Raw genomic sequence first — 27,534 nt, forward strand, 5'->3', positions numbered from 1 at the left:
CGCTTAACCAAATCGATGGTATGCGTTACGTTAAGCGGTCACTTTTACACGGCCTTCTGGCAACGAGATGGCCTCGCATATGGAAGAGCCGCATAAACTTAGGCCGCATAAGAAAGAGCCGCTTAGCCAGAGGCCGCATGAAGAAGGGCCGCATAAGAGAGCCGTATATGTAGGCCGCTTAGAGAGCCATTCATAAGCGTCGAAAATTTGACCTACTTTCCGCCTTATATGCGTTGTTTTAAGCGGTCGTTTGCTAAGAGTGTAGGCGTGAACGCAGGTGCATCTATGTCAAACGGTGCTGTAGCTGCTTAACTCTAATAGACATTTTACAAGCTCTCATATAGCAATGCACAATAAACAATGAACTACTTCTGTGCAGATGAGTTTCACTTTCGTGTTACATCGATTCCTATGACTTAGTGATCAGCCATGTTTCTTTTTCTTTCTTTATCTTGTATTGTCCAAAGCAGCACAGTTCTTACATACTAACTGATTAGTTGGTAAAACCGTGCAGACCCCCTGGGAAGCTGCCGCGCGGGCCCATGTCGTCGTCGTGGCGCGACTCGGTGCGCACGGTGACCTTCCAGCGGTCGCCGTCCAGCAGGCACCTGGACTCTGGCCGGTTGGGCTTCGAGGTGCGTGCCGCCGAGCCCGGCGGCGGACTCATCGTCGCCCACGTCGACCCCCAATCGGCGGCGCATCGTGCGGGGCTCAGGCAGGGGGACCGCATCCTGGCCGCCAACCACGTCTCCTTCCGTGACCTGGACCTCGACGCGGCGTTGCAGGTGAGACGCTTTCCGGCCCCGCTGCTTTTGGGCGCACCAGGAATGTCCTAACTGTAATTTGCACCAGCCGGTAGTGTCATAGTTATTAAGATGAAAAGATTATGCGTTTATACTTTATGTTACAACTCTCCAAGGAATCATTTCAACAAAAAATAACAAGGAAGGAGCAATACAAATATTAAATCACGTTTACTGTACACTACTTGGCGCACTTTTCTTAAAGAGGTACGAATATGAATGATTTGACTTGGTTTCAGTATTTGTAAGGCATGAAACATTTTTGAACAATTTTTTTATTCGGTGGCGCATCAACATTTCACTGTGAAAAAGTCCAGCTGCAGCACTGAAGATTTCCTCGATTATGGCTTCCTCGAGGGCTCTCTGTGCCACGTTGCGTGGTTGGACTTTGTCACGAAGACACAATGCGTTGGGTGTCGAACCTCGCTTTCTGTTCCTGTGGCGTTTCTCGCCATCCACGTTCATGCTTGAGGTCGTCGACCTTTCTTTCACCACACTGCCATTCTTGCTCACTATAAGGAAGTGATCACCCAACTGATTGATCTCGCCAAACTGGGCATTTGCAAGCCATCGATAGCATTGTCGCCTAAGCAGTTGGTTTTATTGCGGAAGCAGTGGTGGTGTTGCTCTCTTCGCAATGAATTTGCTTTGGTAGAGTGATTTCCTTCGCGCATGTCTTTGGGAGCGTTGACGTGTTGAACTGCCTGCCTGGCGATTGCGGTTTCTAAGCGATCTGGTTTTGAAAATAACCATGGTGCTAATGGCGCTATGGGGTGTTCTATGTGCCTTCTCGTGTCCGCGTGTCGTTTCGTGCTACATCAACGCTGCTCAGATGATTCAACAACAAGCCCACGTTGCAACTCTTGTCTAGTAGCCCGTTGTTTAAAGGTATCACGTTTCACTGTTGTAAGTTAGAGTCACGTACAGAAGCAGATCTGCTTGAAAGATACAGTACAGGAGTACGATCGTACTACATCTCAACCGACTACGCCATGATGAACCAAATCAACACCGCTACCACGCTCAAGAGTCAATGAATTTTTGGCCATATGGGTTTCAAAGTTAACGCGCGACTACAAATTGATTGCGAAAGTGGTTACAAAAGCACAAAGTTAGACTTCTACATTGTCCCCGCAGGGGCGTCTGCGCAAGCAGGCGTTTGAGTGTAGCGACACCACGGACCCGAGCTAACGGGGGGTTTCGACTCCTCCCACGCCTCGCCGTGCGTGGCTTTGCCGTGTCCGGGGAAAAGGGGATCCTGGGGGTTGAGCCGACGCCGGGTGATTGGACCTTTAAGGCCCCCCGGCAGAGGCAACACACCCCTTTGGCCCTGGCTTCACGTAGACGGCACCCCTGGTCTGACCCACCCAGGGGAAATCGGCAGTCGCCTTTTCCTGTCTCTCCCCCCACATCTTCGTCTTTCTCTCTCACTTTTAAACTTTCCTGTCTTCTCGTATATTCAGTTTATTTCCTCTGTTCCCGGCGGCAAGGGTTAACCTTGTGTGGCTAACCACCCTGAGTTCAGCCATATTTGGTTATAGTCGCGGTATACGGCTGGCGTGGGCAGGTCTTCCTCGTGAGTTCCTGTCCCGTCCCCTCGTTGGGCTCCGTGGTGGGCGGCTGCTACCGCGGCTGAAACACATACAAATTTGATGGCCACTTCGCTTTCATCACCTGATCGCCACCCTCACAAGAGGACGCGCACCGACGTGACAGCTAAGTTCTTCACGAACAACAAAAGCACCTTCCCCAGATTCCACGTGATCCACAGCGAGCATTCGGAAATAACAGCTAGACAGGTTTCTCCCTTCAAAGTCTCCAGAACCCTAACAGACACCTTAGGGCAAGAATGTAAAATAAAGAAGCTAGCCAACGGGGACCTTCTTTTAGAAGTGCTCTACCAACATCACTACGAGAACTTTTCAAAAATCACAGCCTTCGAAGACATTCCATTATCCGTTACACCGCACCTATCACTAAACACCGTTCGAGGCGTCATTTCTGACGATGACCTGAAATATATGACTGAAGAAGAACTTCAAAATGGACTGAAGGACCAAAACGTCACGAATGTGTACAGAATAAAAATTAAACGAGAAAACAAGGAAATAGAAACAAAGCACTTCGTTCTGACATTCGCATCGAGCATACTACCGGACACTGTGGAGGTAGGCTACACAAAACTCAAACTACGCCCATACATACCGAACCCGCGACGCTGCTTTAACTGCCAACGATACGGTCACGGCTCACAGAGCTGCAGAGGCCAAACCACATGTGCGAAGTGCGCTTCTCACGAACACACTTCTGAAAACTGCAAAGTTGAACCACACCACTGCGTGAACTGCGAGGGTAGTCATCCTGCTTACTCGCGAGCTTGCCCAACATGGAAACAAGAAAAAACCATCGTCACACTCAAAGTTAAAGAAAACATCAGTTTCAGAGAAGCGCGGAAGCGTCTTTCGCTCATTGAAAGCAGAAACTATTCCGTTGTGCTGCAACAGGGCGCGGCAACACAGCGGCCTACAGCGCCTGCCCAGGGCACACCTAGTGACGCCGGGGCAGGGCATCCAGCGCCCAAAGTGGACGCAGCTCGCACTGCACCACTGCCCAGAACGCAGGCTGTGCGGACCCCAGGGTCAGCGCGCCCCAAGGCCTCTCCCCACGTGGCGAGGCTAAACACAAACAAATCTGTACATTCAGTGCGGACGTCCAGCGCGTCAGGCGATGCGATGGACACGAGTCAAGGTAGTCCTGGGCCTTCGACGTCAGAAGGACGACGGGACTCCTTGGATAGGAAAAAAGTAGGGGTGTGCGAATATCAAATTTTTCGAATACGAATCGAATACGAATATCCACCTTCGAATATCGAATCGAATATCGAATATCAAAGGAAAAATGCCTCCGCAGTAACAATATTTTATTTAACATGTAGCTATTTGAAAAAAAAAAGACATTAACAGCCTGACTGGCGACAAAACGTACACTGCTATCTCCAGAAACACAATGTCCAGGCTAGCACAATACACATCACAACGCAATCAAATATCACGGCACAATGAGAGTAATGACTAGATGTTATCATGAAGAAATATGAGTCGCTCCACATGATCAGGCAGCAGGCGCTCCCTTCTAACAGAAACACCCCCCCCCCTGCCACTGAAAAGGCATGCTCGCTTGGAACAGAAGTGGCTGGTATAGGGAGGTACATGGAGCAAAGCTTTGCCAGACTGGGGTATCTGAAGGTGCCTACAGTGCGCCACCAGTCACATGGGTCACTGTCTTTCTTAAGAAGTGGTCCCGCATAGTGAACGAGGGGTAGTGCGGCACGTTACGGCCGCATAATATTGAAAAAGTACGGTTGCATGATCGCCAACAGCGCTGCACGTCGGAGATGCACCAGCAATAAATCATACGTATTGGGGCGCTCATCGCAGGCAGATATCGTGCCTCCGTGTACTTAGGATGTTGATCGCTCCTCTCGGCAACGTTTTTAGCGATACGAACGCAGCAGTGGAAGACGAGTTATTTTATGAATGATAATCGAATCGCATATTCGAATTTTTCGAATATTCGAAGTTATCGATTATTCGAAACATTTCGAATACACGATTTTCGAATCAAATACGAATATTTCGAATGTAATATTCGACGAATATTCGAAACTTTCGAATATTCGCACACCCCTAGAAAAAAGACAAGCTCAGGATTACTGGGCCTGAAAAGAAAACCTAGGTTTTTACCCTACCCATAAAATACAACATGGCTTTTATACATTGGAACTGCGGGGGACTCCTACATAAGCTAAGCGACATAAAGGACATACTAGCCACGCTATCACCAATAGCCTTGTGTTTACAAGAAACTAACTTAGGTTCTAAACACTGTATTCCGGCACGACCGAGAGCAGGCAAGTAGACTCTCAGGGGGTGTTGCTATTGTAGTAAAGAGTAGAGTTCCAGCGCGGGAACATAAACTTAAAACAAAAATAGAAGCCGTGGCGGCCGTCATACATGCATTTAAAACGATTACAGTGTGCAGCGTATATTTGGAGCCGCATCTTAAAATAACTATCTGCGATTTAGAACACCTGATAGAACAGTTGCCAGAGCCTTTCCTGGTAGTCGGAGATTTTAATGGGAACTCCGGCTTTCGGGGTAGTGAAAAAACTGACACTAGAGGCCAAATAATTGAGGATTTTATAATAAGCAATAACCTTTGTCTACTAAACACAGGAAAACCAACATACTGTTCTCCTAGCTCAAGAAGAATGAGCTGCATAGACTTATCATTTTGCTCGCCTTCCGTTTTTATGGATTTCAAATGGGATGTCCTAAATGACCCATACGGAAGCGATCATCTACCCATAGTAATCAGCCTAACAACCTCACCTGAAGTCATCCAGTGAAAACCACGACGTTGGAAGCTACATTTAGCCGACTGGGCCCTCTTTCAAGAAAAGGCTAGCCTAGAAAATATAGAGTCAGACAACCTCAACATAGATGAACTAAACGAGTGTATCACAAACTGTATCATGACAGCTGCGCGCCTATCCATCCCGCAGACCTCTGGACTGGTAAAACAAAACCACAAAACATGGTACACATATGAATGCAGAGAAGCAAAAAACAAGCAAAACAAAGCCTAGGGAACCTTCCGCAGGTACTCAACACCGGAAAATTTTGTAAATTTTAAAAAGGCCAGAGCAAAAGCCAGATACATCCGCCGCAGCGCTGAAAAATCGTCGTGGCAAAAATACATCTCTTCCATAAACAGCACCTCCACATCAAAAGAATTGTGGGAACGGATCCGAAAGATAGACGGCAGTTTTTCTCCATTCACTGTACCCTTGCTCACAACCGCTGGCGTACAGACAAGTATCGAAGAACAGGCAAATATTTTAGGTGAATTTTCTGTGCTGTTTCCAGTTCGTCACATTACACACAATCATTTCTGAAACACAAACATACAGCCGAAAAACAAAGGCTTCCAACAAGCGGAAATACAAACGAAACCTACAACTGCTTAATTACTTTTCAAGAAATCCACTCTGTATTGACTGCAGGTAAGCAGACTGCACCCGGACCTGATGACATATACTATCAAATGCTAGCCCATCTCTCCGAACCTGCCACAAGAACACTTTTGACATTCTTTAACAAAGTGTGGGTATCTGGAAAATTACCTGAAGCCTGGAAGAAGGCCATTATCGTGCCTTTTTTGAAACAGGGAAATCCACCAACAGATCCTAGTAGCTACAGACCTATAGCTCTCACCAGCTGTCTAGCGAAGTCCTTTGAAAGTGTTCTTAATAATTAGGTTGTCATTCGTGTTAGATTCCTGCAGACTCCTTGACATTCATCAGTATGGTTTTAAAAAAGCATGCTGCACAATCGACCACCTAGTACGCCTCGAAAATAATGTCCGTGAAGCGTTTGTACACAAACAAAACTGTCTGGCAGTCTTTTTTGATCTAGAAAGGGCATACGACACCACATGGAGGTTCGGAATCCTCCAGGACCTGGCTGAGCTAGGAATCCGTGGCAGGATGTTGAACTGCCTGAAAGACTTCCTCGCTAACCGTTCATTTCATGTACGCCTAGGCTCAACGCTATCGAAAAATTTCACGAAGGAAAATGGAGTACCACAAGGATGCATTTTAAGCACAACGCTATTTGTGGTGAAAATGAACTCAATCAGCCAAATAATACCGAAGTCGATCATGTACTCACTCTACGTTGACGACCTCCGGACAGCTAGCACATCCTGCAACACATCAACATGCGAAAGACAGGTACAGTTAACAATTAATAAATTGGCAACATGGGCAGACAGAAATGGTTTTCGCTTTTCTGCGCAAAAAAACAGTGGCCATTCTTTTCTCTATCAAACGCGGCATACAGACAGATCATATCTTACATCTAAACCAAATCGAATTACCGGTAAAAAATGAACACAAGTTCCTGGGTGTCATTTTTGACAAGAAACTTACATTTCTTCCACACATAAATGCGCTAAAGAAAAAAACATCCCAATCTCTGAACATATTGAAAGTCCTGTCCCGCAAACACTGGGGTTCAGATAGGGCAAGCCTACTACAAATTTACCGTTCAGTGGTACGATCCTCTTTAGATTACGGCAGCATAGTATATGGGTCAGCAAGACAATCATATCTGAAACGACTGGATCAGGTACACAATCTCGGCCTCCGCCTCTCAACTGGTGCATATAGAACGTCACCCATAAACAGTCTGTACGTAGAAACCAATGAGCCACCATTGGCAGACAGAAGAACCATGCTCACATACTCATATGTGCTAAAGATTCGTTCAATGCCGAACCACCTCTGTCACCCTATAATAAATCACTGCCCATCTAGAACACTATTTATCAACAAACCCCAAACAGTAAGGCCACTCATTCTTCGATTTGAAGAGATGTGCCGAGAGTTAAATATACAGGACACATTGCCTAAGATCGCAGAGAGACCCAATGCGCTCCCACCTTGGTACTGTCTACCCTCTGTATGTGACCTCACGCTGACACAATTTCAAAAAAACGCCAGGCCTGCGCTGAAACCTCAGCACAGTCACAGCGAAAGCTGGAAGAGCGGCGCTTCTAGAGCCCGTTAAGCTCTCTTGGGGCTACAATACAAGTACACTAGAAAGGTACCCACTACGCAATAAATCACAATTTTTGTGAAGTTGGGAAGCACCTACTAAGCCATTATTCGTCAATCTGCGGAGAAGCGAGGCACCAGCTACACGTCTGTAAGGCATTATGTGCACTTTCTTGACGCGACGACTGATGATGATGAAGAATTATGGCTCAGCCCTTTGTAATGGGTTGGAATCTTTAAACGGCCCACCAGTTATGTCATTTGCATTGGGTGACGCCCGGTCGCTATTTCCCTCTCCCGTCATGCTGTATAACATACGTTGACGTGGGAGAGAGACGGGGGGGGGAGGAAGAACTTTACTGAGACCCCGAATAAATAGATCATGCGCTTATGGGCTTCCTTGGCAACCAATACAAGTGCACATGCGAGGAACCCACTACGCTATAAATCATTGTAATTTTACTGAGACCCCGAGGAAGTGGATCATGCGCTTATGGGCTTCCTTGGCAAAAAATACAAGTGCACTTGCGAGGAACCCACAATACGCTATAAATCATTGTAATTTTTGAGAAGTAGGGCAGCAGGCACTGTGCCATTTTTCGTCATTCTACGGAGAGCGTTGGTACCTGCTAAACCCATGTAAGGCATTATGCGCACTTTGTTGATGCTGTGCCTGATGACGATGAAGAATTATGGCAGTCCTATGTAATGGGTTGGAAGCATTCAACAACCTACTCGTTGCGCAATTCGCATTGTGTGACGCCTGGTTACATAATTTGCGTTGTGCGACACTTGGTGCTTATTTTACTCTTCTACCACGCTATATTGTATATGCTAATGTGGTTCCTTCCCGACATGAAGCCTGTATAGGACCTTTTTGCAAAGCAGTTTCAAGCACCGGCATGCCTCAGAGGTTGAATACTGGGCTCCCACGCAGAGGGCCCGGGTTCGAACCTCGTTTCATCCTGGAATTTTTTTCTTATTTCGTTTTTTTTTCTTATTTCGAGCGATACTGGTTACGGACACCGGCGGCGGCGGCGGACAACTACGGCGCCAAAAACGGCCGGTGAAATGATCTCATAACAGCTTTCGCTGTAAAAAGCAAACACCCCGCGAGCATATATTACAGGAATTCTTAGCACTTCAGGCAAAATATTCAAAACACATAGCATTTTACACCGACGGTTCCAAATCAACACGATACGTTGGAAGTGCGGTAATACACAATCATTGGGAAAAAACAGTTCGGCTACCCCATTGCGCATCCATGTTTACCGCAGAGTGCTACGCAATCTCAGTGGCGATAGAGAAAATAACAAATGAAAATATCGAGAACAGTATAATTTACACAGACTCGTTGAGCGTACTAAGAGCACTTCAGCCCAGAAACGCGAGTGTACCAATAATAGGCGAAATCCTACACAGTATAATAAGAGTTATAAGACAAGGACACAACATAAAGCTTTGCTGGGTGCCGAGCCACGTAGGAATCTGTGGAAATGAGCAGGCAGATGAATGTGCAGCGAAAACACGACATAAAGAAATCAAGAAGGTTAGCATCCCCTACAAAGACGTCATAAAATCAGTCCGCCACAAACTCAGAAACAAATGGCAGTCTAGATGGGAGTTAGAAGCAAATAATAAGCTCCACCTTGTAAAACCCACCATAGAAGAATGGAAATCATGCTCACACCAGGAGCGTTTCATAGAAGTAATTTTATGTCGCCTACGCATTGGACACACACACGTCACACACAATTTCTTACTGGCAAAAGAAGACAAACCTCTGTGTGAGAGATGCCGAGGTGAGCTCTCAGTGAATTACATTTTACTGTCATGTACTAAACTGGAAGAACTAAGAAGAAAACATTTTACCGTATTTTACAGAGAACATATACCTCTTCATCCTGCATTGGTCTTAAGTGAAGGCGCGCTGGTTGATAACTCGCATGTTTTTAGCCTCCTAAGAGAAGTAGGCATTTTAGACAAACTATAAATCCACTGCCTGCGCCGTCTAAATACACAGGGACACCTCGATGAGCTTCTCACTATTGAGAAGAAGATCGAGGTCCTTTTTAGCCTGTTGGTCTCCTCGGGGCCCTTGCCTAGACAAGGACTCGGCGAGGTATTCCAACATTTAAGAGAACCATACCATGCGTTTGGTGCATGAGAGCCTAAGTTGCTTATGCACCATTAAAAACAACCAAACAACCAAACAACTTCTACATTGTGTCTTTTTAAAGAGCAAGCCAAAGCAAGGATATTTCATCGTGTGATAGTTCTAGTGCATTTAGAATATTTTACTGGCAGGGATCCCAATGGTAGCGAAACAAGGGCCCGGTTCGCAAGTGTTTTCTTTTGGAAGAGACCCTCGAGGTTGGCCACTCGGCTTTCCTAATGGCATGTCTAGCACAAGCAATGGCCGAAATGTTCTCTTACGAACAACTCTGGTGGGTGTGTCCCGATAAGATCGAACACGAGGTCCCGGTCACCATTCCCGATTTTGATGAAATTTGCTGTAGGTCTAGGCGTTACACCCAGAACGATGGTTTCGAAGTTGGTTTTGCGAAAAAAAAAATTTGTTCGCCTGAAAAAAAATAATTTTGTTGGTTTTATCACGCTCTATTTTACTTTCGTTGCATATTATGACATTTGTTGGCACTTAACAGCCTTTATCTTTCGCAGTGATGCCTTCCTTCTCTCGTTCATCCTCTGAGCGTAGTTTGGCGCGCAAGCGGAGCTCATCCGCAGTCGAAACGGCACTCGTGTAATGTGAGCGCCAGTAGCATCGAGCGGCCGCTACCGCAGGTTTGTCAAGCGGCTGATCGCAAGACAAAGCTTGCTGAACCATGACACCTGGCTTCGCATTTGTTGGTGTGGAGCTACTGATTTGTGATTATGTCACGTACAAGTATTTTGAACATCTTATATCTGAGTTTCAGCACATAACGAACGACACGGCCGCTAGGCTGACTTGGTCACATTTGACGCATTATAACTTGTTAGTAACCAAAATAATGCAACGTTTTTTATGCAGAATGATAGACGACGTCCTTGACTTCAATCAGAGGGATTTTTTTTAAATATTAAAAATGGCCTTTTTGAGAAAACTCTTTTCAAAGTTCGGTGTTTTCGATAAATCACTTAAATATCAGCCGAATTATCGAGTAAAATGGAGCGTGATAAAACCAAGAAAATTATTTTAAAAGACAGCGAAAGTATCAAAGTTAATATGTACTGATTTTTATTATCCTCACTTTAACTTGTTTGCAGCAATAAATTCCTCAAATACAGGCATTTTGTGCAATTTGCCAAGTTTGTGATTTTTTTTCTTCAAAAGTGCTTCGACAAGCAAGGAAAATAATAGACTCATAAGATTGTATTTTACATGTTCTTTAAGGGGAATAAATATTGTGACCGAGAAGTGCACCGTTTCTTCCCTAGGCGCGCTCAAAATTCAGAAATCGCGAAATTGGCAGAAAATGTTCCTTGCGGCCAAAATGTATAAATTTTTTTTCAGACGAACAAATTTTTTTTTCGCAAAACTATCTTCGAAACCATTGTTATGGGTGTAATGCCTAGACCTATAGCAAATTTAATCAAAATCGGGAATGGTGACCGGGACGTCGTGTTCGATCTTATCTGGACACACCCTGGTGTTTTCGTGAATGCAGGCCCTGCTCTTCAACTCCATGTCTTATCTTTGAGACGGGTGAAGGGAGCGCAGTCAGAAAGTGAACTATCACGTTGCTTTCACGGGGCACCACGCTCCATCAGGGCAATCCTTTTCTGAAAGCGTGTTTGGAGTTGATAAAAGCAGCTATACATCAAAAGTAACGGGAAAAAATGTGCAACAGAACGTTAACGGCTGCCTGCGGAAAGTAGGTATTTAGGTCTTCGGTATTTAACGAACGCAGAGCCAGATCATAAAACTGAAGCAATCAAGCGCCCGCGAGATTGGAAGGGTGAGGAAAAGAAACAGGGGGCGACAGAAAGAGGAGATACATAAGAAACGATAAATCTACAGCGACAACGAGAAAGCCTACTGCGCTGACACTGGCGTGCAATGGTCACTGCCAGCCGCAGCTCTACCACGGCGTCGCGGATTGAGAGCAATCAGTTCCCAGGCCGTATTTGCGAAGGCTGTGTGCAGAGACGTCCAATTCTACAGCAAGTCACCATAGTTAGTTGATTGGGATGGATGGCGTGAAGGGGCGGGGCTTTTGTCTGAGTTTAGCTAAGGGTAGCAAAGCGCTCAGGGCTCCTGTCGGCACCGTGCTTCAGCAGCACAATCTAGGGAATCCTTGATTTCTTGTTTTCTTTTTGTTTTAACAGCGGAGGGTGTTTAGTCGCGTTGCCTAGCAACCACTTGTCATAGCTGCGCCTAGCTTCACAATGCCGCGCCGAGCCTCGCATAGCTTCGCGCAGCTGGAAGAGGTTGGAAAGGAGAGTGAGTGCGAGGACGAAGGAAAGGAGGATGCGAGAGGGTAAAGCATTGCATAGCCTTGTATAGTGTAGTATAACAAAGCGATTGGAAAGGGAAGTGTGGGTGAGAAGGAGGAAAGGAGGAGGGTTGAGGGTAAGCATACCATGACCTTGTATAGTATGTATAGCAACCATGTGCAATGCAGCAAAATAAAGATGCAGTTTCAGTAAATAACAGTGAAGTGCTAGTAAAATATGCAGTTATGTGCTATTTAGCTAAAATATTGTTGAAAAAGGCCGATGTCAATTATCATTGTCTATATGAGTAGCATAATGGCGGCTAGACAAAAGTTTGTCAGCGTTTCAAAAATGCTCCAGGAGTTCCAGCGCGCTCGCTTGCAGAAAGTAAATTGTAGATGAAAAGATGAGCTTTTCGGAAAAACCACAGGGCGCGTGTGAATGTGTCTACTTGCACGTTAGGCATTCTAAAAGGTGGTCTCTATTCCGCCTTATAATGTACGCGCTTAGGCGCAACGTTGAGTTCACCTGGCTTCGGTGTGAGAGGCCTCGAGCTCAAGTCCTGCTGGTGGAACAGTTTGAGAAACTTGATTTATGTCCATGTACTTATGTTTTTGAGGTCTACGTATGCACTGCGCTGACGTCACTCACGCATTCGTGCATCTCAGTGTGTGAAGGGGCGACGTCACCGACCAGTATTATAATGAACACATGTTCCTCGACAAGGAAGATCTTTCTGGTCTCTTTTCTTTCCTCTCTCTTCGTCCGTCCTAATGAGCGCGCTGAAAGCTACGCAGGGAGCATAACACAGTGGAAAGAATCTACGATCCACGCACGTCATGGCCTTCAGCGCGTCATGAGACATGATCGCTCCCTCCACGTGTGATGCCGGAGCGTGGTAATGTTGCCACTATGTAGCTGAGCAGTTAGTCTGCAAGGGGATGAACGGCGCGGGAGATGCAGGCCGTGTGCAGGGATACGTTCCGTGTGCAAACCATTGCCAAGGGAACCGTCCTCCTCGCTCGGGTCAGTCTTCCAACTTGTGTTCGAGTTGGCGTGTTGCCGGCTGTGTCGCGCTCGGAGTTTGCCGATCTAGGAACTACGGCTCGCTGCCTTTGATGCACACGTATGCGTGGATGAGTGTGTCGTGCTGCTTTTACGTTTCGTCACACCCACGAAGTCTGGAGCTGCTCTCGACACGTCGCGACGCCGCTCTGTATATCTCCGGCGTAGTCACGGCACTGCGTCGCCACCGGCTAGGAATGGCGACCGAGAAGACTGTAGCCCTATCGGATCCATGACTTCAATCTGACTCGGGGCACAAACCGGCGCTGGATTCTTTCACAAGTAAGTGATCGCTCTTTATTCTGCCGTACCTATCGCGCGCGCGAAACAGATCGCGATTATCGGTAACGGACTCGATCGTGTTGCATATCGCGCGCACGAAATGTACCGCGAGGGCCGGCTTGGGCGTGAGCTCGCCTGTGCTTTGTGACCGCCTGGATATTGGCCGCCATTGTCGTCGCCTGCCCGGATATTCGCACACCGATGATTCGCCGTGGTGATGAGCTGCGAGCTCGCGATATTAGCAATATTAGGCACAGGCCTCGCCGCTGTTTTGCGACTCGTCCAAAACGCTGTGCGGTAGCAACGAGCTCGATTGTATGCCGCGCGCTTGAAATGCACCGACATGGGTTGGCTGGTGCTTTAGCTAGCCGACTTTATTTGCGCTTCGGAACTCTGTGGAAATTGGTCGCCATCACCTTCGGCTTTCTCGACGCTCGCTCGCAAGCAGTTCGCCGCCGTTCGTGGCGTCGACCCCGCTTTCGCTCGCTGTACTGGTGTTCGCTCGAGAAATTTGGTGGAAATTGGACGCCGTTACCGTCGGCTTCCCCTTCGCTCGCTCGCTAGCAGCCTGGCGCCTTTCGTGGCGTCGGCTTCACGTTCGTGCGCTGTTCAGTTTGAGTTTCGCTGGCGGCTGCGGCGGCTGACGGGCTTGCTCGAGCTGTACGACGCCGCTCGCAAAAAACTCGCCGGCTCGTTGGGGCACGGTGGTTGGCGGCGCCTCAGCGTGATGGCAGCGGCTGCCGCACTTGAAGTGTTTGTTGCGCTGTGTGGCTTGAAATGCGTCTTTGATGACGTATGACATCACGGTGAAATTATTTACATGCCATATTTTAGACGTGTGTTTTTATTTCACCTTGAACGTATTTGCCATGTAAGTACGTGCGTCTTCATCCCTTCGGTGACGTGTCGCAGAATATTTGCAATATTCTTGTGCTTCGTAGGGGTGAAATTATTTGCGTGCGATGTTTTAGACGTGTTTTAGTTCACCTTGCACGTATTTGCACAGTGCGTGCGTCTTCACCCTCGCTGTCACGTGACTACATATTTGCAATACTTTTGTGCTTTGCAGGATGCAGCCGTTGCCCACAACGAGCAGAATTCTGTGTGCCCTGGCGTGTACAACGCCTGTCATCTATCGCTTCCGTTGGAGCAGCTTCACAGAAAGGACTGTACGAGATGTGACAACGCGGCTGAACCTGTATTGGACATTTTGTAGTGAATTCAATGAAAGAAAGCAGAAACTTCATATGTATAGAAAAATAAAACGTTTCGTTGTCTCACTTTTGTATTTCGTTGTCGCATTGAATGCGAAAGCAGTGACACACGCATGACTAAATATTCTTTTGCGTGTTCTTTTCCGCGGCATTTGTTGCTCACCGCGGAAAGAAACACGCGAAAAAAGTATAAAGTCTTGCTGAGAGTAACTGTAGAAAATCATCCCTGGGATAAAAAGCTCATCCGAATGGAGCGTTTCAGTGGACCGACCGTTGGTCCGGCGAGGTGCAACTGCGAGGACTAACGGTTGCCCGGTAAGGTGTAAATGTGAGGACCAAATGTTAGTCCATTGAGGTGATATGTGGGGACTAACAGTTACCAGGTAAGGCGTAAATGTGAGGACTATATGTTAGTCCATTGTGGGGACTAACTGTTAGACCCGGTGCCGTTAGTCCTTAAAGGGATTAATGGTTGTGGCAGCGCCATTAGTCCCCAAAAGGACGAACCGCACGCCGCTTTAACACCCTTTTGCCTTAGAGTATAGCAGCAATATGTTGTGTGAGCAAAGATATACCCTGGATCTACTCTATGACAGCCCTCTGAAGAGCGCGAGTACGGGCTTCTGCATGAAGAGGGTGCGCTTGAGAAAGTGGCAACTTCACGCTCCGCTTGCGAACTCTCCTTGCCGCGCGCGTTGCAAGATTTGGCTGAGCTATTCCCAGCAGCTTCTGCTTTGCGCTGCATGTGTTTTTTCAGCAAGCACGAAGAGTGGTTCAGGATGGCTTTAAGACATGCTATTCGTACTTAAAAACTAATAAAATGTGAGTCCTCGAGGTCTCCCGAAACTGCGCGATATCTGTGAATGTCGGGTCTGTATGTGAATCCTGGCATGTAAAACCCACACAAGTGTATCGGGGTGCGTGCAGGTGCTGGAGAGCCACCGGACCCTGCGGCTGAGCGTTTCCTCTCCATCCCGGCACAGCGGCTACGCTTGGGTGACTCGCGACGGCCGGCCCACATCACCGCCAGCATCGTGGGGGGCACCCGTTCACAAGGTATACGTCCGTGTGCGACTTTCGGTGAAGTATACTCGGCTGTCCTTGTGGGACCAGGGGGAAGGTTATCTCCGTGCGCATGTGTTTTTCTGTTCTTGTTGGTGTTGATTTTAACCCCTTCGGTGACGAACTGTGATTAGGTGTTCGTGCGGCCGCAGTATCGATATATTTTGCTTGAAGACTTTTGGACGAATGCAGCGCGATTTAGACGAATCCAGCGCTACATTCGTCCAAAAGTATGTGCAAACTCGCCAAGCCCGTATCCAGGAATATTTTTCGGGGGGGGGGGGGGGCACTTGCTGAAAGCCTTGACAATTTGAGAAAACGCGTATTTTCGTGATTTATTTTCGGTAAAACACCATGTATCATAAAAATTTCGAAGGTGGGGCGGGCCCCTTCCCCCCCCCCCCCTGGCTACGGGCCTGCAACTCGCCCATGTCTAGGTATTATTGCAACAGATTTGCTTTTAGCCCGTCTTAAACGTTGCAGAAAAGAAATCAAACATATAGCATCAGCACTTAAGCCAAACCAGGACAGCCTTCACAATTACACAAATTATTAAATATTCATATTGACATGTTACAGATACTACGCATTACATTATGGGAATGGTGGTTCTAGAGGCATAGTCAGATGACCCATAGCGTGCCCTCTCGTCATATATATGTATGAAAAAGAAAACGTGGGAAGGTATGCTAGGTTAGAGTTGGCTATCCCATCATCATGATAGCAATATTGCAGAAACAAGCAAAAACAAAGGAAATTCTAACGAATAAAAGAATAAGAAAACAAAATATAATCACAAGCATTTTGTACATGTACGATATGTGCCGTATAAAGAATTAACAGTGCAACACTTGTTATGCAGTGGTGCACTGAGTATTATGGAGCCGGGGGCCTCCTCTTGATAGAAATAACAGTGACCAATATCGGAAATCCAAATGAGCAGAAAGTTAGGGGAAGATGGAAGCTTCAAGAGATGAAAAATTCTTGAACACGGGCTGTCGCTGGAGCCAACGTTCTGACAAGTGTTCAAGAATGATTAACAGCGTTGATACAGAGCTACACGTTGAACATGATATTGCGCGGACCTTTCAACGGAATAATTATATAGCACTGCATTCTCTGGACTGAACTCCGTTACGTTGCTCTAGTGAGTAGATGGCTATGCTTGCATTCAAGGCTGTGTTCGAAATTTCATCGTGTCGTCACTGACTGTAAATAATGAAAAGCAAGTCGCGTCTCCATATGAAGACACCCTGAATGAAACGGATAATACTCCCACCACTACGGAATCGTACAGCGTTTAAGACAGGGCCAAATGGAGACTACAGGCACTACGCTAACAACCATCGTTACTGTGAATGCATGAGCTGCAACTTATAGAGCAGAATGTTCACCGCTTCTAAGGGACTGCTATATTTGGCCGGGGATTTATCAGGGTCCAGCAACCACGATTGCGTCCGGCCTGTCCTTATGGCATGCTAACCGCCATTCTTCGGTCGCTACTAGCTGTGACCTAACCAAACACGCAGCCCCTGTGCTGTTGCGTCTACAGTTGATAACTGACGTCAAGATCATGTTTCCTTGCTCAAAACGCGCTTGCAAATGTAAAAGAATCTGGGCCCGTATTCACAAAAAGCACTTACGCTGGAATTTGTTCGCAAGAGAACATGTCAGCCAATCCTTATGCCGGACATATCATTACCGAAGGTATATGGCCAATGACGAGAAGCTCTTGCGAAAGAAAATTTCGTTAATTCGGCTCCTAATCTATGAAGCAGGTAGAGGGAAGAGAGAAACAATGGAACATGATGCCTTCTTTGGAATGCGACGCGTAGTTTGACGTACGAACTTCAGCAATTATACAAAAAATTAGTAGCCTGAGTACTTAATGTTCACTTATAATATTATGAATCCTTACAGAAAAAAAGTGGCGAAGCTTGCACTAAGCCACGCAAGGCTTAAAACAGCGAAATTGGACCATTCTGAAGACTATTCTGGTTGCTTCTAGAATGTGCCTTAGCTAGGTGATGCAGGTTGTTTCAGGTTGCTTCTAGGTTGCTGTTAGGCTTTAGCTAGGTCATGGTAGGTTGTTTCTACGTTGATTCTCAGCGAAGAGAAGTTCGAGTTAAACCACACATAGTCACAGACACGACACACATGTCTAAGGTCCAGAGACAAAAAACTAGCGCCGAAACCAAGCTTTCGCACCTCTAATAGACCTACGGGCACGTCGGCGTTGGCGTAGGCCTTCCATCGCTTCGGGGTCTTCTCGGAGCCGCCTTTCCCGTTCCTAGTATTCTCTCGTTGTACATACTCGGGATCTTTGGCTCTGTCGCTTCACAGCCATTTGTTGTTGGGCTGAGTGTTCCCTTCTTCATTTTTACTGGGCCAGTGGTGAGTAGTCGGATTTACCAATTTCCGTGGCACATACCCATTTATGACGATGATAGTCTTTTGGTTCGTCGGAAAAGGAACTACATATTTGCTGAACAGTTTCGCTGTTAAAACCCCGTATTTCTGCAAGGTCGTATCTCACAAAACGCCGCTGTCCCCATCGCCGTAGCTCATTGACCCCGTTTGTTTTAGCTTGGCCCGAGTTAGCTGAGACGCAAAGTATGTAGAATTGAAGTTCAATTGCAATAATCAGCTGGTGTTGGCGGCCGTGTATTCATCATGCCTGAAGCGCTGTAGAATTATGTTCTAATAATGTGCCAACCAGGCCACTGTAACCCACTTCTGCAATGGTTCTCATTAATTTAGGTCCCTGATTTATGATGTGAACGCAGCACAAAGTGCCGAGGTGTAGAGAAAAAGGTGTGTGATTAACGGGAGAAAAATACAGCGCTGCATTGACTCCTACACTCGAGCTTTATTCACGCCGTAAACGGGGACCCAGATCAGCCTAATTGCTGTCTTAACCATTACTTGATCGCCTATTGGCTCACTTAGTATTGGCATGTTTAGTAAGTAACTTTATTCAGTATCTATTGACTCACCTTCTTGCTCGGTTATTTGACTCACTCACTCACTTACTCACTCACTCACTCACTCACTCACTCATTCATTCATTCATTCATTCATTCATTCATTCATTCATTCATTCATTCATTCATTCATTCATCCTGACTAAAGTCAGAGACTATGACTTTTCATAAACTCTGACTTTTCATTCACCAACTCGCAATTCGCTTTGTTAAATGCGTTTATATGCAGTTAGGCAAAATCGCCAATGTATCTCGTATGCGCTCGGTGCCGTGATTTGTTTTCTTGCTTCATTCCTGTCCCTTCATTGCTTTACGCAATGGCTTTAATGTGTCTAGCCGACCGACCCATTACAGAGCTATCCTTCGCGTATTTTGCTCTTTCCGAACTCACGCTATCTTGCAACACACGCGCAGGTGAGCCTGAACGTGGACAAGGGCCGCAGCCTGGGCCTCACTATCCGCGGCGGCCAGGAGTACGGCCTTGGAGTCTTCGTCATTGGCGTCGACCGGCACTCGGCCGCCGACATCGCCGGTCTGCAGGTAAGCAGGCGCTGGTGGACACCCCTTCAGAGGGCTCACTTCGAGTTCTGTCTCCCACGTCGACCCTATGATTAAAAGAGGGAAGAAACATAAAAACCCCGAACATACTGCGTGAATAAGAATGGAATGCCAACATATCGTGTTTTTTTTTTCTAAAAAGACAGGACTTGTAAACATGGACACAATAAAGTGGCTCCTTTCTTGTGTCCGTGTTTGCACGCCCTGTCTTTTTAGGATAATTACTTACCAACTAGCTCAGCTCTCTGTTATATCGTATTTCCTAGCACTTTCGTTGCGACGCACTTGCGTCTCTGTGGGTACAACCGTGTCGTTCACGGCATTCTACTGTTAGTGGCTAACGTCTCATGGACGTCTCTAGCAATCTAGCACATCGTCTGACCACAGACACACGCCAGGTATCAATCGTTCCTCAGCCAACTGAAGCGACATTCCCGCGGTGCACTTCAAAGCTCTGAGGATGTCTCTGTATTCCTCATCAACCATAACAGAGTAGCGAGCATCTTGAAGTGTGCATTCGTCAGCAAAGTATAACCATCAAGGTAAACGTGATAAGCGCGGAAAGAGGAAAAGGCACAAGCTTGGGCGCTTTCGAACGGGACTATTCATCTCACATTATTCGCTTGTGTGTGTTAGATGAGAGCAACTGCACTGAACATCGGTAAGGAGAGAGATAGAGACCGACAATTCTGCGCGCTTTAAAAAGTATGATTGATGGCTAACGTGTACGCATCCACGTTCCGTCGTGACAAAACGGGCTAAAAAATTGACGGCTGCGAGGTGAATTGCACTGAACTCGTTGTTCGTCTCCGATCGACAACGGAGTGAAGATCGATACGTAAACGGTGGTGCCAGCCAGCACTTCTTTTCCGTGTAGCCTGAGGGCACAGCTGCAGCTCGAACCATTTGCCGTTTGCAACCGTATCAGGGTGAGCTCTTCCTGGTGCAACCGGAAGCGTTCTGTCGAACGTCATTGCTCTCGTTGGGGCATTTCCGGCCAGATATTGCTGCCGACCGTTTCTCGCACTCAGTCGTCGTCTTCCCCCTCGCTCCTCCTTTCGCTCCAACGCCTTCCCGTGCCAATGCAGGTTAATTCGGCGTATAACTTGCCTTTGGATTCAATTTCGTCGTCTTTAACGCGCCCAGCCCATCTTTGCATCCGTTATCCATTGTTACACATATATATTTTCCACGTGCTTCTTACGAACTTCTGTGCAGTGATCCCGACGTTTTTGATAGATGAAGTCATCACTGTTGCACGTCAGTTGCTTTCCTGGACTAATGGAGGCTTAAAGTAAAAACAAAATAACAAACAAACAAAAGTAAAAATAACGGAAACTGACCTACACTACTTACGCATTAGACGCCAGTGACATGCAGTGGCGGACGGGATGGCGCACGATGCACTTGCTCGAGAACGTAGTCTCGTTGTATTGTTACTTATCATGCAGCGGATACCTTCATACGCGTGTTTGCAAGATGCGTACATGATTTTGCGACATCTTGATGCGACAGCACTGCATGTCTTATTGAATGAAAAGCCATTGTCTGTAAAAGTGAAACGGCGCCTAAATTCCGATTGGTTGTGACGCCACGAAAGAGCCTCGAAAGAGCAGAGCGAGAACAAAAGGGAACACTAGTTGCCGCACTGGCGCGTCAGGCGGTGTGTGACGGGATCGCCGCCACGCCACATCACCTGCGCGTTCCTCGACCGTGCCGGGTATCGCTTTCTTTCCAACATCTCCTTACTGATTACTATAAAAAATAATGTACAAAATAGAATAATTTCGAAAAGAGAAACGTTGGCGGTTTGCAAGTTTAAGACCTACGATCCCACTTTCATTGTAGAGTCGAAGCAAGAGTTGTTTCTGCGTTACGACCTTGCATACGCGTTTTTCACTAACTGTGCAGTTCCGCAAGGAAAAAGATATAAAATGGTGCTTCATCAAGAGATCTTGGTGAAGGGCAGCGTAGAGTGTGAGAATTAATTTCAAAATATTTCTTTAGAGCTCGACGTAGGATATCCCAGAACAGAATGGCGTCTTTGGGGCTAACAAAACAATCTTCCAATCTGCACGACGAACGCCTTGCAGGTCAATGACGGTTGTGCGCTGTTCCTGCTTGTTACAGCGGACGGAACTTTTGTGCCCCGCTAGACGAAATGAGGACATCATAGTTTCGTGTTCTATATGTGTACAGTAACAACTTGCTTGAGCGTATTAAAACACCTTTTCTGTTTTGCTCCCCCCTCTCTCTTTTTTGTCTCTCCCATCTTTCCACTCCCCTTCCCTTTCCCCCGGCGCAGGGTAGCCAACCGGACTGCTGTCTGGTTACCCTCCCTGCCTTCTCCCTTTTGTGTTCCTTCCTTCCTTCCTTCCTTCCTTCCTTTTCTGCTTCGCTTACGATGCTCGTTTCTAGCGATGTGCTCTCAGCTTAGAGCATGCGCGTTCAAGTGTTGTTGGCACATCTACACTGTGCACAAGGTCACCAGTTGCACAATGCTGTCGCCGGTGGCCTATTACGGGGAGCACAGGCGCAGTAACCGGGTGCCGCGTGAGAGAGAAGCAATACAACCGTGCGGCCCGGCGCACGTCCGATCGTATTTTCTGTTCAGTCAGCGAATAAAAGTGGTATAAACATTGACGTCAGTGTATCTAGTCCGCGGCGTTCTTTTGCGCTTGCTTCTTTGTCTGCGTGCTCTTTTCTCGCCGCATCTACCCGGTGCTTGGCCGCCAGAAATTTGTTCAGCAAGTTAAAAATATTCCTCAAGCCACGACCAACATACGTGTTTGTGCTTGTACGCCAAGTACGAATCGCCGAGCATTATTTAGTTCCGTGAGAATGCGCGGATTTTTTTTCGTATCGCCCCATCTCGCTCGCAGTCTGGCCGAAAGCCCCAGCATATGAAAACAAAGCGGCTGCATAATGCTACAGTGTTTAAAAAAAAAACAGTACAAATTGCACTCGCATGGCCGTCGGAATAATAATTTGGCCGGTTGAAATATAAAGCATCTTCATTTTCAAATAAGCAACTAAAACCAAGATCTTACGTTACAATTCACTGTGTTCATATAAATTTCATTCAGCGCAAGAGCAGAACACTTGGATGAAATATGGCACCAACGGTATCGTGCTGGTCCGGCGTGTTCCTTTCCGTTGGTTTCGGATCGCCGCGCCGCCCACGTGGTTTTCGAGACAGAGAGAGACGTGCCTTCTGCTGCGCTGTTCGCATGTAAACGAGAGAGGAGAATCTGTCCAGACAATATGGCCGACTTCAGGCTTCACCAAGGCTTCACAGACAGTGACGTCAGGGCCCCTACTCAGTTTTTCCTACTTCCATGGTCCAAACATTGATTCGTTTCTTCAAGCGATCAGAAAGAGAGCTCCGTCTCCGTAGGCGCCGACGCGCTTGAATTGCGTTAGGTCATGCACTTGCATACTTTCAGAGACATCACTTTTTTACGTTGTAATGAATGTTGGATTTTTTATCGCTTTCTGTTCTAAGAATAACTGTAGAACGTTTTTGCCTTTCCGGTATTCCGCTATACGCAGCGCATTTTGCGGAAGCGGAATACCGGGTGTGAATTGCGCATGCACACGCCTTACCAGAAACGCCCGATACGCCTAAGAACGCCCGAAAAAGATGGCCGCACTGCCTCAGGTGGTTGCCGTCCACCTCGTGTCTATCATGTGGTCGTCGTGCGCTCTGTAGCTCGTTAGCTCTGAACAGATGCTTGTATTTGCTTTAGATCCATGTCCGGAAGCTTAGACAGCAAAGTATTCTTGTGTATGGCGTCGTTTCGGAAAACCATACTCTAATTGATATTGTAGGCTTTGCTAGTTGCATGGGCGCTTCAGAAATCTCGTAGGAGATACATTACGCGTTTGCTAGTTTTTTTTGTTTGTTTTTTTAACCATCTTAGCTGTCGCCACTTGACGTCGTTTGTTTGTTTATCACTTGTTTCAAAAAACACGGTTGATCCCTTTGTCATAGGAATTGGAATAACACGAAAGTAAAGCGTGCCCTTACAGAAGTAACTGAACGCTTACTGTATTGATATAAGAGAGCTCTCACAATGTATATTGATGTCTGGCAGCTAATGGCGCCGTTTAACGTGTATGCACCCACTTTGATGATTGGTGGTACATCTCCATCCCGACGACTAACGTCCATGTTAAATGATTTAAACAAACCCTCGTGGTAAAGCGTAATCAGAGAATGAGGTGTGATAGCCAGAAGAGCGTCGCATATAGGACGCAGAACTTGGTCGCCATCCCGCGGCATGTTAAAATGTGATTGAACACCACGGCCGGACTAGAGGGAAACGCAAAGCGCGTCGTGCCGCCCCGGTAGCCCGGCCGCGATTTTTCTCGGGGCGAGCGCGTGAGCGGTGAACGCGGTGTTACAGCCAGGTGAGGCAGGGGCGCGTCGCAGAGCTATTTTGGTTTTTATTAGCGTGTTGCTGAGCGAGGCCGACGCTTTTACGACGCTTGGACAAAGGTCGCCACCTCGCGGTGTGTTAGGGCATTGACAAAATTCAACTTCTATTGAAAACGCGCCGAATGGGACAGACGCGTAACGCGTTGCAGGTGCTAGTCGCGGAGGCCACAGCAATGACGAATTACTTTACCTTACCACTCCCAGAAGTCACCTCCACCCAGCCTACCGGGAGAGTGGTAGATATAAAAGGCGCGTTCGTAAAGCTATCAGAGTCTGTGACCGTGGCGCAGTGGATAGCGTGCCCGGCATCTGTTGTTGCGGACCGAGGGGTCCTGGGTTCGATGCCCGTTGACGGTACCTTTATTTCTTTGCCATCTCATTGTGTATATTTTTTCGACGTCATTTCCGTGACGGAAATACGTCACTGAAGTCTTGGTGGACCCCGGCATAAAACACTTTCGTGTTAAAAAAAAATCGGCAGATCCCACATCTAGTGGGAATGGTTTCGTGCGAAGCAATCAGCGAGCAATTGTCTATGCTGCATTTTTTAACTTTGAGCAAAGTGTCACGAGGTGGATCGACGTGTGTTAATAGGCGTAGTTGTTGTGTGCACATCGTGGCCTTACCAGGCACGTCGACTACACTGGCGTATATTGGGGAACTTATGGTCTAACGTAACGTAAGCACTTACTTTAGAGCACAAACGTGGGTATTATCCAAACGAAGTACACTTTACGTTGCAATAATGCTAATATCGTACGTAACTTTCGTTAGCGCCTTCCTCCAGGGTCCAGCAACGCTTGAATATAGCTTGCGGAATTAGAGGAATACAAATGCAATGTTTAATACACTTCTATGAAAGCGGAGCCAACACTGGAACCACAACTGACGATAACCTGGCATGACGCATGTATCAGAGGAGTACATATGTAATCTTTATTGCTTTGTTATTAAATTAGATGGCCAGCACTGCAAACACAATTAACGCTGCACCGACATTACGCCTCCATAGTTCTTTTTCCAAAGCAGTTTCAAGACCTGGTATCGCTCTGTTGTAGAACACTTGACTGCCACGCAAAATGCTTGGGTTTGATTCCTATTGGGGTCCACATTTGTATTCTTTGCATTCCTCGGGTCAACGCTGCAGATGTCGGTTTTTCTTTACACTCTCGCATTTAAATTACCAATGTCTGCTCTCCCCGTTCCTGGGAAGACATAATCTGTCAATCACCTGTGGCGCACACCCGCTTACTGTGGCCCGTCGTATACGGGCATGTGCCACACGTGTCTGGAGGAAACGGTTTGATGACGTACACTACAGGATTTTCACGTTTTTCATGCCATGACCAGACCCTCATATTCGCAACCTCTCTTACCCTCCCATGCCAATTTTGGTCTGCACTGAGTTAAGGTGGCGACCACGAGAGCACCCAGACGTAGATAGATAGATAGATAGATAGATAGATAGATAGATAGATAGATAGATAGATAGATAGATAGATAGATAGATAGATAGATAGATAGATAGATAGATAGATAGATAGATAGATAGATAGATAGATAGATAGATAGATAGATAGATAGATAGATAGATAGATAGATAGATAGATAGATAGATAGATAGATAGATAGATGATAGATAGATAGATAGATAGATAGATAGATAGATAGATAGATAGATAGATAGATAGATAGATAGATAGATAGATAGATAGATAGATAGATAGATAGATAGATAGATAGATAGATAGATAGATAGATAGATACGCTCAAAGTAGCTTGCGTTCGCTAAGAAATGCTTCGCCTTTAATTATAACGCAAGGCGAATAAAGCAGGCAGAAAGTTAGGTTAGCCAAACAAACACGCCTTGGCACTACCTGCAATGTTGCAGTTTGCGGCATCAATGGCGAGCTTATTATTTTCTACATTGTGCATACGCACAATATAGAAAATAGTAATTTCTAATAATAATTTCTACATTGCTACGCTACAGCTTCGCGGGCGTTAATGGCTTATTTTGGGCGCACGTACCTTGAAGCTCGCTTGCGAGCGTTGCTACACTATCCGCCACGCGCTATTCGGTATTTCGCTACGCCTTTGAATATTACAGAATACCGGGTAGTCTAAACAATTTCGAGTACTCACTGCCGCACAATATGCTACCTTTGTTTGTACATATTACCAAAGTCATTGCTTAGCAGACTGCTGCTTCATGTTCCTTTCTTTATATTTACGTACAAACGCTGTTCATTACTTCACTGATGCCACCTTATCTGTTTAAGCTAATAGTTTAACTTCATGGTCAACGTACTCAAGACATGGATACAACTTAATTATATTATGTTCAAACACAACTTGTGGTTAAAGAAAAAGCGCTAACAGCAGGGGCGTGGGCAGAAATATTTTTCGGTTCCACGAAGTTCCAGGAGGTTCCCGTAGGTTAATGTAACAATTTGTACCTGCAATGGAGGTGTAGGAACGCTGCGGTGGTGCTCCAACACCGCCGTGGCAGCGGGAGTACCGTCTACGGCGGAAACAGGTACGACTCTATTTGGTTACAACCTAATAAAAAACATAAGCATGGTACTCGAACAGCAGCGCAGAAGACAGGACCAAGCGAGACAAGACACATACGAGGCTATTCCTTGTCCTTTCTTTTGCGCTGTTGTACCATGCAAATAAACCAGCTCGCCCATTCTGCTATCCTACTTCAAAATATACAAGCTCAGCTCACATTCATAGTTGTCCAACCCATTGAATTGCGCATGCTCGTTACATCAAGCACCTTTTCGCGTTTAAAATGGCCGATTATACCATACAGACACACGTTCGTACCGCCGGTAATAAATCGAAAACTTGTACGCCCCGGCGAATTTTATCTGAAATTCTGACATGAGTGCTTATCCAAACAATATTACAGGAATGTGAACTTTTAATTCCTAACATTAGTAGAGAAAAAGTATTTACGTTTCGAACGGAAACTACCTAGAACGTTTTATAATAGTGCAGCAAAAAACGAAAACCCACGGGAAGGAGACACATCTTACGCTTTCTGTCGTCAGATGTCTTCTTCCCTGTGTGTCCTCGTTCTTTGCTGCGCTATTAGAAAGTGTAAATGAAGTGCCTACGAGGCCACATCGCTCCCCTCGCCTAGATAAGCACATTTAAACACTGGGTGTGATTGCTGCGGTTGCGTGTCGTGTGTGTTGACGTAAACGCGCAGTCCACGCCTCGGACTCACGTCTACGGATGCTTGCTAGCACTGTGGTGAAGTGGAGACCCTCGAATAATCGCTCCTGTGGTGCAGTACTTATGGAGTTACGTGGGAGGGACTGTTGAGCTGCAGCCGCGTGCACAGGCCCCTATGGTCCCGCGGCCACTCCCGCGCGCGGGAGGCTGCTCAAGGAACTCCGTGGGACTTGCTCCAGCAGTTCAACCTCGCCTGCCGGCTTGCTAGCCGCGACGTAAGAGTACAGATGAACGGGGATGGGCGACCGACAAACTTTCTAGCAGGTCACATCACAAATGAACTAGGGCCATTACGTCATTTTATTTACAGGCGGTTTCACACTTAGGGGAAAAGTCGGAGCACATGGTATCGCGATGCGGCGAGCGCTGGAGTCGGGCGGCGGCAGCGGCTCGCTCATGCGCAGACGTTCTAGAACAGGATATTGAACCGCGTCGTTTGCTTCGGCGGCTTGCGCTGGCCGCATTTTCTGGAATCGGGCTACTCTCAGGGGCAGTGCGCGGGTTTCATCGCCACTGCGGGAACTGAAGCAATGATCTTTACTAAATTTTGTGCGAAGCCAACCACTGGGCATTCCCTGGCAAAAGTGGGGTTCTACGCAGTTTTTTTGACGGCATCCTCGTTCCTTATTTCAAAAAGCCAGGCAGGGTACTGAGAGCGTGCACATAAATTTCTTCACCATGTGTGCTACTGTAATACGCAGCGAGCAGAAACAAGTACCAAAATGTTCGCACAACGTACTTGATCTCGGAGCACAACCCTTGAAGGTAGCACGTATGCCGACAATATAGCCAACGCGCGCCGTAGCAGACGACG

The 27,534-nt window shown here is 46.8% G+C and overlaps 1 protein-coding gene across 1 annotated transcript in view; it reads left to right on the plus strand.

The window, feature by feature from the left end:
- The first annotated feature begins 467 nt into the window (after nucleotides 1-467).
- LOC119392996 (whirlin) overlaps nucleotides 468-27,534 on the plus strand; it is a 328,938-nt gene continuing 301,871 nt past the window's right edge. Inside the window, exons 1-3 of the mRNA XM_037659871.2 lie at nucleotides 468-785; nucleotides 15,354-15,482; nucleotides 18,887-19,012. Coding sequence (XP_037515799.1) covers nucleotides 543-785; nucleotides 15,354-15,482; nucleotides 18,887-19,012 — 498 coding nt within the window. The 5' untranslated portion in view covers nucleotides 468-542. The remainder of the gene's footprint in view (nucleotides 786-15,353; nucleotides 15,483-18,886; nucleotides 19,013-27,534) is intronic.

Source organism: Rhipicephalus sanguineus, chromosome 1, assembly GCF_013339695.2.
Source record: "Rhipicephalus sanguineus isolate Rsan-2018 chromosome 1, BIME_Rsan_1.4, whole genome shotgun sequence".
In the NCBI taxonomy this organism is placed as follows: domain Eukaryota; kingdom Metazoa; phylum Arthropoda; class Arachnida; order Ixodida; family Ixodidae; genus Rhipicephalus; species Rhipicephalus sanguineus.